The sequence below is a fragment of the Macaca thibetana genome, chromosome 15, assembly GCF_024542745.1.
Source record: "Macaca thibetana thibetana isolate TM-01 chromosome 15, ASM2454274v1, whole genome shotgun sequence".
Taxonomy (NCBI): Eukaryota; Metazoa; Chordata; class Mammalia; order Primates; family Cercopithecidae; genus Macaca; species Macaca thibetana.
In genome coordinates this window covers 10,744,781-10,757,347 of record NC_065592.1, presented here as the reverse complement: position 1 = coordinate 10,757,347, position 12,567 = coordinate 10,744,781, and the positions used below count along the sequence as shown (strand labels likewise).

Below are 12,567 nucleotides of genomic sequence, written 5' to 3'. Positions count from 1 at the left end.
CCGTATGTCAGGCAGTGCTTTCTGCAGACCCCCTTGCAGAGACCTGGTGATGGAGAATTATACCCATTTGACAGACGAGGGAACTGTGGCTGGCTTCAAGAAGCCATGGGGGCCAGATACGGTGGCTCACGCCTGTAATCCCAGCACTTTGGGAGGCTGAGGCGGGCGGATCACGAGGTCAAGAGATGGAGACCATCTTGGCCAACATGGTGAAACCCTGTCTACTAAAAATACAAAAATTAGCCGGGCATGGTGGTGCACACCTGTAGTCCCAGCTACTCGGGAGGCTGAGGCAGGAGAATTGCTTGAACTCGGGAGGCAGAGGTTGCAGCGAGCCGAGATAGCGCCACTGTACTCCAGCCTGGGCAACAGAGTAAGACTCCGTCTCAAAAAAAAAAAAAAGCCATGGGACCTGCCTACAGTCACAGGCCAACAAGTGGCAGGTCCAGGATTTGAACTCAGAACAGTCGAGGGCCTGTGTTCAGAACCCCAGAGTGGGAGTGTGGATGGGGCCTCCTGGTGTGTGTTTTCTTGCAGCCGAGACCCTGGGGTGTGCTGCCGAGGGGCTGAGTGGCAGAGGGGAACTGGCTGAATCAAAACCTGTGCCCTGGCTTCTGCTACTGTTCAGGATGCCGCCCCTGCCACCAGGCCAGCCCAGTGGGGGCCAAGGACAAGAGCAGCCCTGTCCTGTGCCCTTACCCCACCCTGGCGTTGAATGTCACTGCCCTTCTCCCAGCCCATCACTGGTTTCATGGTCTGATTTATTGGTGAATACACAGGGGCGGGCCCAGGACAAGCAGCTTGGCTACTCCCCCTCTGCTGGCTGCCCGACCGGCAGAGGGGGCTCCATGTGGCAGGAGCTAGGCTCCCAACGCCCACTGTTCTTGCCACCCTCTGGGCTCCCAGGCTGGGCTCTGCTAGGCTCCTGTCTCCCCCGCCAGTTAGGCAAGTCCAGGTGTGGAGGCCGAAGGGATAGATCCAGGTGGCTCTAGGCTGGGCCCTCTTCCGTTCCTTGGGGGGAGGTGCTGTCAGCCTGGCTGGGCTGGCCTGGATCTGCTTCAAGTTCTCCCCTCCTGCCCAGCTCAGTTCACCAGTGCTGGATCCAGGTTCAAATGACAGGGGCTTGGGGTTTTACAACAGTGTGGCAAATGGTCTCTCTCCGCGGCCCTGGGCAGCCATATCCCAGACCCACTGGGTTGAAGGTTCTGTGGGGTGGGGTGGAGGGACCCCAAGGTGTTCCAAGGCATTGGCCCCACTGGCAGCAGGCGTCTGAGAGGGAGGTGGGAAGGGCGGGCACGGAGAGCAGGCTCCATCCTGGGTCGAGTGGAGGACTGGCTCCCAGAGTGAGTTCACAGCGGTGCTCCCGGCTGGTGGCTGCTCAGTCTCTCCTGCTGGGCAAGCGTGGGGGGCCGGGGCTACGCCATGCTGCTGGTGGAGCAGGGGGTGCTCTGGGTGCTCCCGATGCTGTGGTTGGTGCTGCTGCTCTCTGAGGAGGCCGGGGCAGCCACTGCCACCACGGGCTCCCGCTTGCCGGGGGAACCTGGGAGCAGGGGCGGAGGTCAGGGTCCCGGCCAGGGCTCCTCAATCCCTCAGAGGCTTCACTGGGCTCCCCCGGGTGGGTGGAGGGGCCCGGCATGCTCACTGTGGGGGCCTGGGGTACTCACGCGTGTGCGAGTAGATGTACCAGAGTGCGGCGGTGAGCAGGGCCCCGATGAGGAAGGCACCAAAGGTGATGCCCAGCACGGCAGGCAGGACGAGGCCTTTGCTTGTGCAACCTAGAGAGGGCCGGCGCCATCAGCACTGCCGCCTCTGCCCCAGCCCCATCCCCTACCCTGTTGTGCTGGCCTGCGTGGGCTTTGGTGCCAGCCCTGCTCACCCTTGGACCCTTGACTTCTCTGAACCTCAGTCTCCTCTTGTAGCAAACGGGCTCATCACAGCCGGGCCTGGCATTGAGCCATGGTTGCTAGAATTATCCACCTAGAGGGCCCAGCCAGGCCTTTTGGGTCATGCCTCTGCCCCTCAAGGCTGATGGAGATGTGTTTTCAGGGAGGATGGATGGGGTAATATGAGGAAACTGAGGCTCAGGCGTGCAGAGCCTCCCCCACCTGCTGCGTGACCTTAGGTCAGCCCTGCCCCTCTCCGAAGCCTTTAGCAGGTAGACAACGGGTGAGAGCAGCTCCAAGCACCCTGCAGCTCTGCTCTTTGATTGCTCCAAGCCTCATTCCCTCCACATTCCTGACTCCTGTGTGACTACAGGCCAGGCAGTCTTCCCTTGAGCCTCTGATGTCCAATTCTGTGTCATGGGGTTATCAGCCCTGCCTTCTTGGTCCTGGGCTGGGAGTGGAGGCTCCATCCTGACCTGGATGTGGTGGCAGAGAGGTAGGTGCCCCCATCCCTCACCCTTGCCTCTGCCGCCAGTGTCGGGACTCTTCTGCCTAGTATGGGCCTGGGGTGAACTGATGGAGAGGCTAGAGGGAGCATCCTGCAGGGAGAGGCCTCAAGGAAGGCAAGGCCAGCACCCCCACCCCAAAGGGCCTCTGTCCCACCCAGGAGGCTCCATCCTCCCAGCAACGGTGGGGATGGAGTGGAGCCGTGAGTAGGGGCAGAGGCCTAGACTCCCACGCCACAGGATGGTCCCAGGCAAGGGCTCTCCATCTGCAAAGTGCAGGCTCTGGCCCCTGTTCTAGGCTGCTGTGACTCTGGGAAGCCCTCCTCCTGCCCCTTCTGGGCCGCTTTCTCTGGGATCCCCCTTGCCATGTGCTATGTGCTATGTGCCCAGGCCGTTTCTCAGGGCTGCCCGCTGTGCCCTACTGTGACCTCAGCCACTAGAACAAACCCGAGAGACCTGGAGGGAGCTCACCAGACAGGTCAGGGCTGATGACATTCAAGCGCGTGAAGACAGTCCTACGGACTTCCTGGAGGAGGAAGAGAGAGCAGTATGTGGCACAGCCTTTGGGAGGCGGCTTCCAGGTTTACTCCCTGGCTCTGTGACCCCAGCCCACTCTAGAGCCTTGGCTTAGAATCCCATCTCCACCGCTTCGTAGCTGGATGCCTCTGGGTGAGTCCTGGAAGATCTGTGCTGTGGGAGGGTGCCTAGTGGACAATCCCTGGCTGCTGCTGACATGTTTCCTGTGAGTTCCTGGAGGGCTTGATGCCTGGGAGCACTGTGGGAGCACTATGCATCCCTCACCCTCGTGAACACTTTGGAGCTATGAGCCAGGTCAGCCCAGAGCCCCAGGCTCACTGTGGCTGGAGGGAGAGGCCCACTTAGGTGAGCCTCGAAGGCTTCCCTAGCTTCATATGACCAGAGAAGTTTGTAATCCTGGAGGCTTGTCTGTGTAAGGGCCTGGGGGTGACTCTGGGGGTATCCAGGACAGATTGCCTGAGAGTGGGGGTCACCAGATGGTGAAGTGTTGTGACTGGCAAATACAGAAAGCCAGGAGTGTGTGTCCTTTGTCTGCCTCTTCCCTCGGGTCTCCTGTTCTTTGAGATTACACTGGTGACCATACTACATGGATGTGTGGGTGGCTAGATTCCTGGGTGGGAGGGTGGGATGGTGGGAAGATGGTGGATGCCTGGCTGGGATGGCAGGTGGGTGGGAGGGTGGATGGATGGATGGATGGACGGACGGGTGAATAAGTGGAAGGATAGATGATGGATAGATGGACAGTTGCAGCTGCATAGTCTGGCAGCTGCATAGTCTGCCAGTGCCCAAGACATGGCAATCCCACCAGAAAGCTCTCGGGTGGCAGAAAGTACTGCTGGCAGCCAGACTGCCAGGTGACATGCCTGACTAAGGCTCTGCCCCTCACCAGCTGGCCCACATCCCTGTGGGCTGCCATGTCCTTTCCTGCAAACCACAGACCTAGAAGCTCCCACTTGAAGCTGGGGCCGGCCCAGGCTCCACTCACCTGGTCTTGGGACCCGGTCTTGGGACGCAGGGCTATAGTGCAGCTGAGGGTGCCGGTTTTGGGTATGGGTACTGTGTAGAAGTGGAGGAGGAAGCTGAAGCGCGGGTTACCCTCGGGGCTTGGGGACAGCAGGCTCACACAGTTGCCCTTGGCCGCCCGGCCCTGGATGAGTTCCATGGTGCCTCCCTCAGGCCCCAAGTCCAGGTGGCAGCTGTCTAGCTGGAGCAGGAACTCGGGGATGGATGGGGACACTCTGACCTGCATGGGTAGGTAGGGCCACGAGGCATGGGCAGCTGCTCTTCACCCCACCCCACCTGCTGCCTTGAAATATCGGCTAGAATGAAGAGTTCCCACCCCTGAGTCCTCACGGTGGAAGGAAAGGCATGGACCTGTCTGGGTCAGAGGAGGAGGACAGGGCCACATCCTTGTCAGCATCCCTGAGCAATGCCTTCTCTGTCTCCCTCTCCCACGCACCCAGGCCGTCTCCCTCCTGACTCTGGGATTCTCATCTCCTCTGGAGTCATGGTGGGAAGAAAGGCAGAGAGGAAGTTGCAGGAGCTGGGAGGCCCGAGGGGTGACAGGCATGCCAGGTACCTGCACAAAGCTCTGCTGCCCCGGCTCGATGGTGTTGGAGGCCTGGAGGAAGTGTGGGCTGAGGTAGAGGCCCAGCTGGAAAGAGAGGCTGTCCATGTTGAGGCAGTGCACCTTTTTCTGGGGGAGGACGGGAGGGAGACTTGGTCAGTCCGGCGGCACCAGCCAGGAGGGCGAGGGGTATGGGGAGGAACAGACGTCATGGCCCTGTGGAGTTGCCTGACTCATCTTTTTTTTTTTTTTTTTTTGAGACAGAGTCTCACTCTGTGGTCCAGGCTGGAGTGCAGTGGCCGGATCTCAGCTCACTGCAAGCTCCGCCTCCCAGGTTCATGCCATTCTCCTGCCTCAGCCTCCCAAGTAGCTGGGACTACAGGCGCCCACCACCTCGCCTGGCTAGTTTTTTGTATTTTTTAGTAGAGACAGGGTTTCACCGTGTTAGCCTGGATGGTTTCGATCTCCTGACCTCGTGATCCACCCATTTCGGCCTCCCAAAGTGCTGGGATTACAGGCTTGAGCCACCACGCCCGGCCCATTTTTTTTTTTTTTTAACTAATATTTATCAAGGAGGCAGCAGTTGCCAGGCTGTGTGAAGAGCTTCCACACGGCACCTCACTGGCTGCCCAGAGGCACCCTTTGGCGCAGAGTCCTTTCTTAGGCCACCTTTGGGCCCAGAAAACTAAAGTGACTTGCCCAAGGCCACACAGCCAGTATGTGCTAAGACCTCTGACTTGAGAGACTGAGAGCGTCACCCTCAGCAGTCCTGCTCCGCTCATACAGAACGGGAGACCGATGCCAGACACATGGCTTGCCAGGAGTTTCCTGAAGCCTACTCCCTCCCAAGCCAGGAAGAGGCCCCGGCCCAGCAGCAGCCCCTGGGCCAAGTGGGTTAGCACGTGACTGTCCATCTTACCCGCTGTGGTGATGAGCTCGACAGGATATTGACCACCACCTGCGAGGACAAAGCCAGGGAGCTGGTCAGAGCCAGAAAGGACCCCAGAGGGTATCCCACCCAATACACCCATTTTGCAGATGGGGAGACTGAGCCAACCAGTGGCCAAGCTTGTCTTATGTTCTGAGCCTCTGCACCCTGTTCTCCCAAACACACCTCCGCCCTGGGGGATCAGGGAGGCACTTGAGGGGGCACCAACCAGGCTGGTCCTGATACCTTTCTGGCCCCAGCTCTTACCTCATTGCTGATCATATTCGCCGTCACTTCCATGCCACAGCTGGAGTAAGCGCTGTGCAGGACAAACTGGTCACCCCTGTCCTCGGCCTGACAGCTGGGGTCCCAGAGGGTCAGGCCCATGATGGTGCACTTCAAATGCTGGGTTGGGAGAGAGGGGCACCGTCAGGAGGCACTGGGGTCTCTGTGGCCTGCCACACCCCAGCACCAAGGACTGACCACAACCCAGGGCTCCCAAGTCACAGCCATTCCCCTGCCCTGTTCCCTCTTCATTTTTGTTAGATGTCATCATCCTATACCACTTAAAATTTCTTTTTTTTTTTTTTTTTTGAGACGGAGTCTCACTCTTGTTGCCCAGGCTGGAGTGCAGTGGCTTGATCTTGGCTCACTGCAACCTCCACCTCCTGGGTTCAAGCGATTCTCTTGCCTTGGCCTCCTGAGTTGCTGGGATTACAGGCGCGTGCCACCATGCCCAGCTAATTTTTTGTATTTTTAGTAGATAGGATTTCACCATGTTGGCCAGGCTGGTCTCGAACTCCTGACCTCAGGTGATCCACCTGCCTCAACTTCCCAGTGCAGGGATTACAGGCGTGAGCCACCGTACCCGGCCATTTTTTGTATTTTTAGTAGAGACGAGGTTTCACCATGCTGGCCAGGCTGGTCTTGAACTCCGGACCTCAGGCAATCCACCCACCTTGGCCTCCCAAAGTGCTGGGATTACAGGTGTGAGCCACCATGCCTGGCCCACTTAAGACTTCTTGAACTTGCACACTTTTGCACTAAGCCTTGTCCTAAGCAATAATAGCTGTTGGATCACAAATTTTCTTCTTCTTCTTCTTTTTTTTTTTTTTTTTGAGACGGAGTCTTGCCCTGTCGCCCAGGCTGGAGTGCAGTGGCGCGATCTCGGCTCACTGCAAGCTCTGCCTCCCGGGGTCACGCCATTCTCCTGTCTCAGCCTCCCGAGTAGCTGGGACTACAGGCGCGTGCCACCACGCCCGGCTAATTTTTTGTATTTTTAGTAGAGACGGGGTTTCACCGTGTTAGCCAGGATGGTCTATCTCCTGACCTCATGAGCCGCCCGCCTCGGCCTCCGAAAGTGCTGGGATTACAGGCGTGAGCCACCACACCCGGCCACATTTTCTTATATCTATCAAAATAAATATAGAACTATTAAAATTAACAAATATTCCTTCAAGTTCCACATATAATTATCACTCACAGCCCCAAGGGCATACAAACCCTACAAGCACAGTCCAGTCTCAGGCCTGGGGTAGGCAAAGTGTTCCTGTAAAGAGCCAGATAGTAAATACTGTCATGCAGTGCCGGACAATGTTTTGGTCGGCGATGGACTGTGTATATGATGGTGGTCCCTGGTTCCACAAAATTATAATGAAGCTGAAAAATTTCTATTGCCTAGTGTTTGTGGTGATGCTGATGTAAGCAAACTTATTGCACTGCCAGTCATATAAAAGTCTAGCACAGGCCGGGCGTGGTGGCTCACACCTGTAATCCCAGCACTTTGGGAGGCGGAGGCGGGCAGATCACGTGAGGCCAGAAGTTCGAGACCTGCCTGGCCAACACAGTGAAACCTGACTCTACTAAAATTATAAAAATTAGCTGGGTGTGGTGGCACACGCCCATAGTCCTAGCTACTGGGAAGGCTGAAGCACAAGAATTGCTTGAATCGAGGAGGAGGCTGCAGTAAGCCAAGATCGCATCACTGCACTCCAGCCTGGGTGATGGAGCAAGACCTTGTCTCTAAAACAAGAAAAAGAAGGCCGGGTGCAGTGGCTCACGCCTGTAATCACAGCACTTTGGGAGGCTGAGGTAGGCAGATCACCTGAGGTCAGAAGTTCGAGACCAGCCTGGCCATTATGGTGAAACCCTGTTTCTACTAAAAATACAAAAAAGTAGCCAGGCTACTGGCCAGGCACGTGACTCACACTAGTAAGCCCAGCACTTTAGGAGGCCGAGGTGGGCAGATCACAAGGTCAGGAGTTCGAGACCAGCCTGGCCAACATAGTGAAACCCTGTCTCTGCTAAAAAATACAAAAAATAAGCCAAGTGTGGTGGTGGGTGCCTGTAATCTCAGCTAGCTACTCGGGAGGCTGAGGCAGGAGAATCGCTTGAACCCGGGAGGAGGGGGTTGCAGTGAGCCAAGATTGTGCCACTGCACTCCAGCCCGGTCAACAGTGTGAGACTGTCTAAAAAAAAAAAAAATAGTAGCCAGGCGTGGTAGTATTCCCAACTACTTGGGAGGCTGAGGCAGGAGAATCACTTGAACCCGGGAGGTGGAGGTTACAGTAAGCCGAGACGGCACCACTGAACTCCAGCCTGGGCGACAAAGCAAGTCTCAGACTCAAAAAAAAAAAAAAAAAAAAAAAAAAAAGGAGAGAAAGAAAAGAAAAACCACTGTAGCCAAAATTGAAAGAACAGCAGCAAATCAAGGGAAGTGGTGGCCAAAGGGGCAACCTTTTTTTCTTTTTTTTTTTTTTTTTGAGACAGAGTCTCGCTCTGCCGCCCAGGCTGGAGTGCAGTGGCGTGATCTCGGCTCACTGCAAGCTCCACCTCCCGGGTTTACGCTATTCTCCTGTCTCAGCCTCCCGAGTAGCTTGGGACTCCAGGTGCCCGCCACCACGCCTGGCTAATTTTTTGTATTTTTAGTAGAGATGGGGTTTCACCGTGTTAGTCAAGATGGTCTCGTTCTCCTGACCTCATGATCCGTCCACCTTGGCCTCCCAAAGTGCTGGGATTACAGGCGTGAGCCACTGCGCCCGGCCCCCCTTTTTTTTTTCTTTAAAACTTATAAAAATCATCAAGAAAAATACCAAAGCCTCAGTGATAAAGAGACTGAGGTCCTCATCACTCACATGGAGCCATGCCCACACTCACTACTACCCAGAGAATTATAACTAAACAAGAATGGAATGAGATGTGCCACTTCCCACAATGGCAAAGGTTTTTCTTTTCTTTTTTTGAATTACAGTCTGGAGAGAGCGAAGAGGTTGAGCTGCTCTCATAAATCAGCAGTGAAAATTCAAATCATCTTTGGGAAAGTGGGTTGGCAACATGTATTGAAACTTCATTCCTTTTGACCCAGTAATTCCACTAGGAAATCTATCCTAAGAAAATAATCCTATATAAAGAAATGTTTCATGTACAATGACATTTTTTGCATATTTATAATACTGCAGAATTGGAAACAACCTAAATGTGTAACAAGGGAAGAGGAGTTAATAATAGCATGTCAATATGATGGAATAATATGTACTTATTAAACATATTAGGTACAGGTGTCAAAGCTCTAAAAATACATTAAGTGAAATAGCAAAAGACAAATGAACACATCCCTTATGATTACATCAATATAAGAAATACACAGACAAAACACTCCAGGAAGCACACCAAAATGTTGGCAGCCATTGTCGTTGGGTCAGAAGGTTAAGATTTTCTACTTTTCACATTTTTTTTAAAGCATGTTTTTTGTTTGTTTGTTTGTTTGAAATGGAGTCTCGCCCTGTCGCCCAGGGTGGAGTGCAGTGGCGCAATCTCAGCTCGCTGCAATTTCCCTCTTCTGAGTTCAACCGATTCTCCTGCCTCAGCCTCCCACGTAGCTGGGACTACAGGCATGCACCACCATGCCCGGCTAATTTTTTCTATTTTAGTAGAGACGGGGTTTCACTCTGTTGCCCAGGCTGGTCTCGAACTCCTGAACTCCGGTAATCTGCCTGCCTCGGCCTCCCAAAGTGCTAGGGTCGCAGGCATGAGCCACTGTGCCTGGCCAGCATGTGTTATTTTATTTTATTTTATTTTGAGACGGAGTCTCGCTCTGTCACCCAGGCTGGAGTGCAGTGGCGCTATCTTGGCTCACTGTAAGCTCTGCCTCCCAGGTTCAGGCCATTCTCCTGCCTCAGCCTCCCGAGTAGCTGGGACTACAGGCATCTGCCACCATGCCTGGCTAATTTTTTGTATTTACCGTGTGTTATTTTTATAACAAATATATTTGTCAACCAGGCAAAGATAACATTGTGTAGGGTTTTTTTGTTTTTTTTTTCCCCAAGACAGAGTCTCATTCTGTTGCTCAGGCTGGAGTGTAGTGGTGTGATCTTGGCTCACTGCAGCCTCTATCTCCTGGGTTCAAGCGGTTCTTGTGCCTCAGCCTCCCGAGCAGCTGGGACTACAGGTGTGTTCCATCACCCCTGGCTAATTTTTGTATTTTAGTAAAGACAAGGTTTCACCATGTTGGCCAGGCTGGTCTCGAACTCCTGACCTCAAGTGATCCGCCCAACTTGGCCTCCCAAAGTGCTGAGATTACAGGCGTGAACCACCCTGCCCGGCCTGTGTAGGCATTCTGCTAAGCGACCACCCAGCTCAGGGAGCATTTAGGATTAATAATGACAACTACCTAGTGCTGGCATTATTTACTAAGCACTTACTATGTACCACATCTGACTGTGCCACGTGATCGGCCTGTCAGACCTCCTTTAATTCTCACCATGTGGTAGGTACCATTGTCAATCCCATTATACAAGTGGGAAAACAAAGGCTTGCAGAGGGATGTTACTTGCCCCCCTGCCTGGGCTAGGACCCCAAGAGTCTTGGGCTAGGGTAGGAACCAGATGTCCATGTCATCCTGAGCCAGAGGGGCAGGAGTTCCCTTACCGCAACAAGCTCTTTCTTTAGTACCAGGGTCATGGCGTCATTGGCACACTTTGTCTGGATCAGGGACATGAGCAGCTCTGGGCTGCAAGTGTCCTTGGGAGGAGTGGTCTGGATCGGTGCGGGTGAGGTCTGCAGCCTACCACCTGTGGGGAAGCAGAGGCAGGCCAGGCGGATGGTCACTGGGTGCCTGCACCAGGCTCTTTTTTTTTTTTTTTTTTTTTTTGAGACGGAGTCTCGCTCTGCCGCCCAGGCTGGAGTGCAGTGGCCGGATCTCAGCTCACTGAGGCTCCGCCTCCCGGGTTCACACAATTCTCCTGCCTCAGCCTCCCCAGTAGCTGGGACTACAGGCGCCCGCCACCTCGCCCGGCTAGTTTTTTGTATTTTTTAGTAGAGACGGGGTTTCACCGTGTCAGCCAGGATGGTCTCGATCTCCTGACCTCGTGATCCGCCCGCCTCGGCCTCCCAAAGTGCTGGGATTACAGGCTTGAGCCACCGCGCCCGGCCTTTTTTTTTTTTTTTTTTTTTTTTTTTTTTTGAGACGGAGTTTTGCTCTGTTACCCAGGCTGGAGTGCAGTGGCACGATCTCGATCTCGGCTCACTGCAACCTCCGCGTCCTGGTTTCAAGTGACTCTCAGGCTGTTCTGATTAGCTACTCCCATTGTTCCCCCATGCAGATGAGAAAAATGAGGCTGAGAGAGGCTAATGTACCTTGCCCAAGCTCACACAGAGGGGCTTCACCAACAGTGTGGCCACTGATCCAAGGGAGAGGAAGGGAAGGGAGGGGCAGGGGGAGGGTGCTCACCACAGCTAGGGGCGTGAAGTGAGACAACGCTGGCCAGCGGTAGCTCCACGAAGGATGCCACAACGCTGGCATTGAGCATCCGGGCCTCCCCCAGCAGGCCTTGGGGTGTGTCTGGGAGCTTGAAGCCACGAATGTTCTTCTCTGGAAAGATCTTGAAGGAGTATTCTCCAGTGGTCTAATGGTGGGGAGAGAGGCAGAGCAGGGGACCATGGACACAGTCTGTGCCACAGCAGGCTAGCCAGGGTTATGCCAGGCCTCGGTCCTGCTGTGTCCCCACTCCTGCTGTGTCCTCTGCCTGACCCCTTGCTTCACCTATGGACATAGGTGATTTGTCCTTCAACTCAGCTCAGGGGTTCACCTCTCCAGGAAACGTCCCTGATCCAGAGGTTGGGAGTTTGGGTTTTATGTCCCGGGAGCTGCGCAAAACTCACCCAGATCTGCATGTTGTGGTTGGCGTCGATGAGCCAGGACACGTAGGGGGGACCCTGCAGGATGAGGACGGCATCGGGATCCCCAGACGCGCAGCTCAGTTCCACCTTCACCGTCACCGTCCGGGGCCTGCGGGGAGACAGATGCTGATGGAACGCTGAAGCGGACAGGCCAGGCGGGGAGCGAGACCTGGCGTCGGATGGGCGGCGGCTGCACTCTTACCTGGCCAGGTATGGGTCTATGGGATAGAGATGGGACTGGGGCCAGGCTTGTGCCTAAAGGGGAGGGGCTCATAGGGGGCGGGGCCTAGAGTAGGAGAATGGCTGTGGTCTCACGGGGCTGCGGCGGGGCTGGGGCTGGGACCCGGGAGGGGCTTCATAAGGGACGGGGGGGTGGGTGGGGGGGGGGGGGGGGGGGGGGGGGGGGGGGGGGTGGGGGTGGGGGGATGGGGGGGCGTGGGGAGGGGGGTAGTCGTCTCTCGGGGGTGGGGCCTAGTGTCGGGGTGGGGCGAGACCCTTACCCGGCCGAGTGGCCCGGCAGGACCCTCAGGATGTGCGCCTCCTTGTGGCCGGCCACACCTTCCAAGCGGCAGCCCCGGACCAAGGCTGGGATACGCGGCCGCCACTCGAGCGTGCGGCCCATGTCCTGGCTGGCTTCCAGCATGCAGAAGGACAGTGAGCCCTGGGCTGCGGAGACACGCGCACCTCAGTGCCTTCCCCCAGCAGCCCTGCACCTAACAGAGCCTCACCCTCACCCACAGCCAAAGGTAGCGGTGGTGGGGCAGGCAGGACGGTGCTGCAGAGGTGGAGAGGCGTCAGAGGACCCAGGTTGGAACATCCCTTCCACACTTACCTGCCAAGTGACCCTCTGCAAGTCCCCGGGCCTCCGTTTCATCTGTCAACACAGGGTTAACATAAGGGATGAGCCCATGACACATGTTAGGGTGCAGCCCCGAAACCACCCAACAAGACCTGAAATGATAGATTTAT

The 12,567-nt window shown here is 55.6% G+C and overlaps 1 protein-coding gene and 1 pseudogene across 2 annotated transcripts in view; one reads left to right on the top strand and one right to left on the bottom strand.

Moving 5' to 3' along the window:
• Nucleotides 1-744: 744 nt before the first annotated feature.
• The window catches only part of ENG (endoglin), a 43,733-nt gene continuing 31,910 nt past the window's right edge, over nucleotides 745-12,567 (bottom strand). The window contains exons 5-16 of the mRNA XM_050759881.1: nucleotides 12,431-12,472; nucleotides 12,099-12,264; nucleotides 11,581-11,707; nucleotides 11,150-11,324; nucleotides 10,348-10,490; nucleotides 5,689-5,826; nucleotides 5,413-5,451; nucleotides 4,506-4,622; nucleotides 3,912-4,169; nucleotides 2,861-2,915; nucleotides 1,665-1,775; nucleotides 745-1,540 (exon numbers count right to left, since the gene is read on the bottom strand). Of these exons, the coding sequence (XP_050615838.1) occupies nucleotides 1,416-1,540; nucleotides 1,665-1,775; nucleotides 2,861-2,915; nucleotides 3,912-4,169; nucleotides 4,506-4,622; nucleotides 5,413-5,451; nucleotides 5,689-5,826; nucleotides 10,348-10,490; nucleotides 11,150-11,324; nucleotides 11,581-11,707; nucleotides 12,099-12,264; nucleotides 12,431-12,472 (1,496 nt within the window). The 3' untranslated portion in view covers nucleotides 745-1,415. The remainder of the gene's footprint in view (nucleotides 1,541-1,664; nucleotides 1,776-2,860; nucleotides 2,916-3,911; nucleotides 4,170-4,505; nucleotides 4,623-5,412; nucleotides 5,452-5,688; nucleotides 5,827-10,347; nucleotides 10,491-11,149; nucleotides 11,325-11,580; nucleotides 11,708-12,098; nucleotides 12,265-12,430; nucleotides 12,473-12,567) is intronic.
• Nucleotides 1,740-3,447, top strand: LOC126937091 (uncharacterized; annotated as a pseudogene). The gene has a single exon (XR_007719635.1). The product of XR_007719635.1 is annotated as an uncharacterized LOC126937091 (transcript).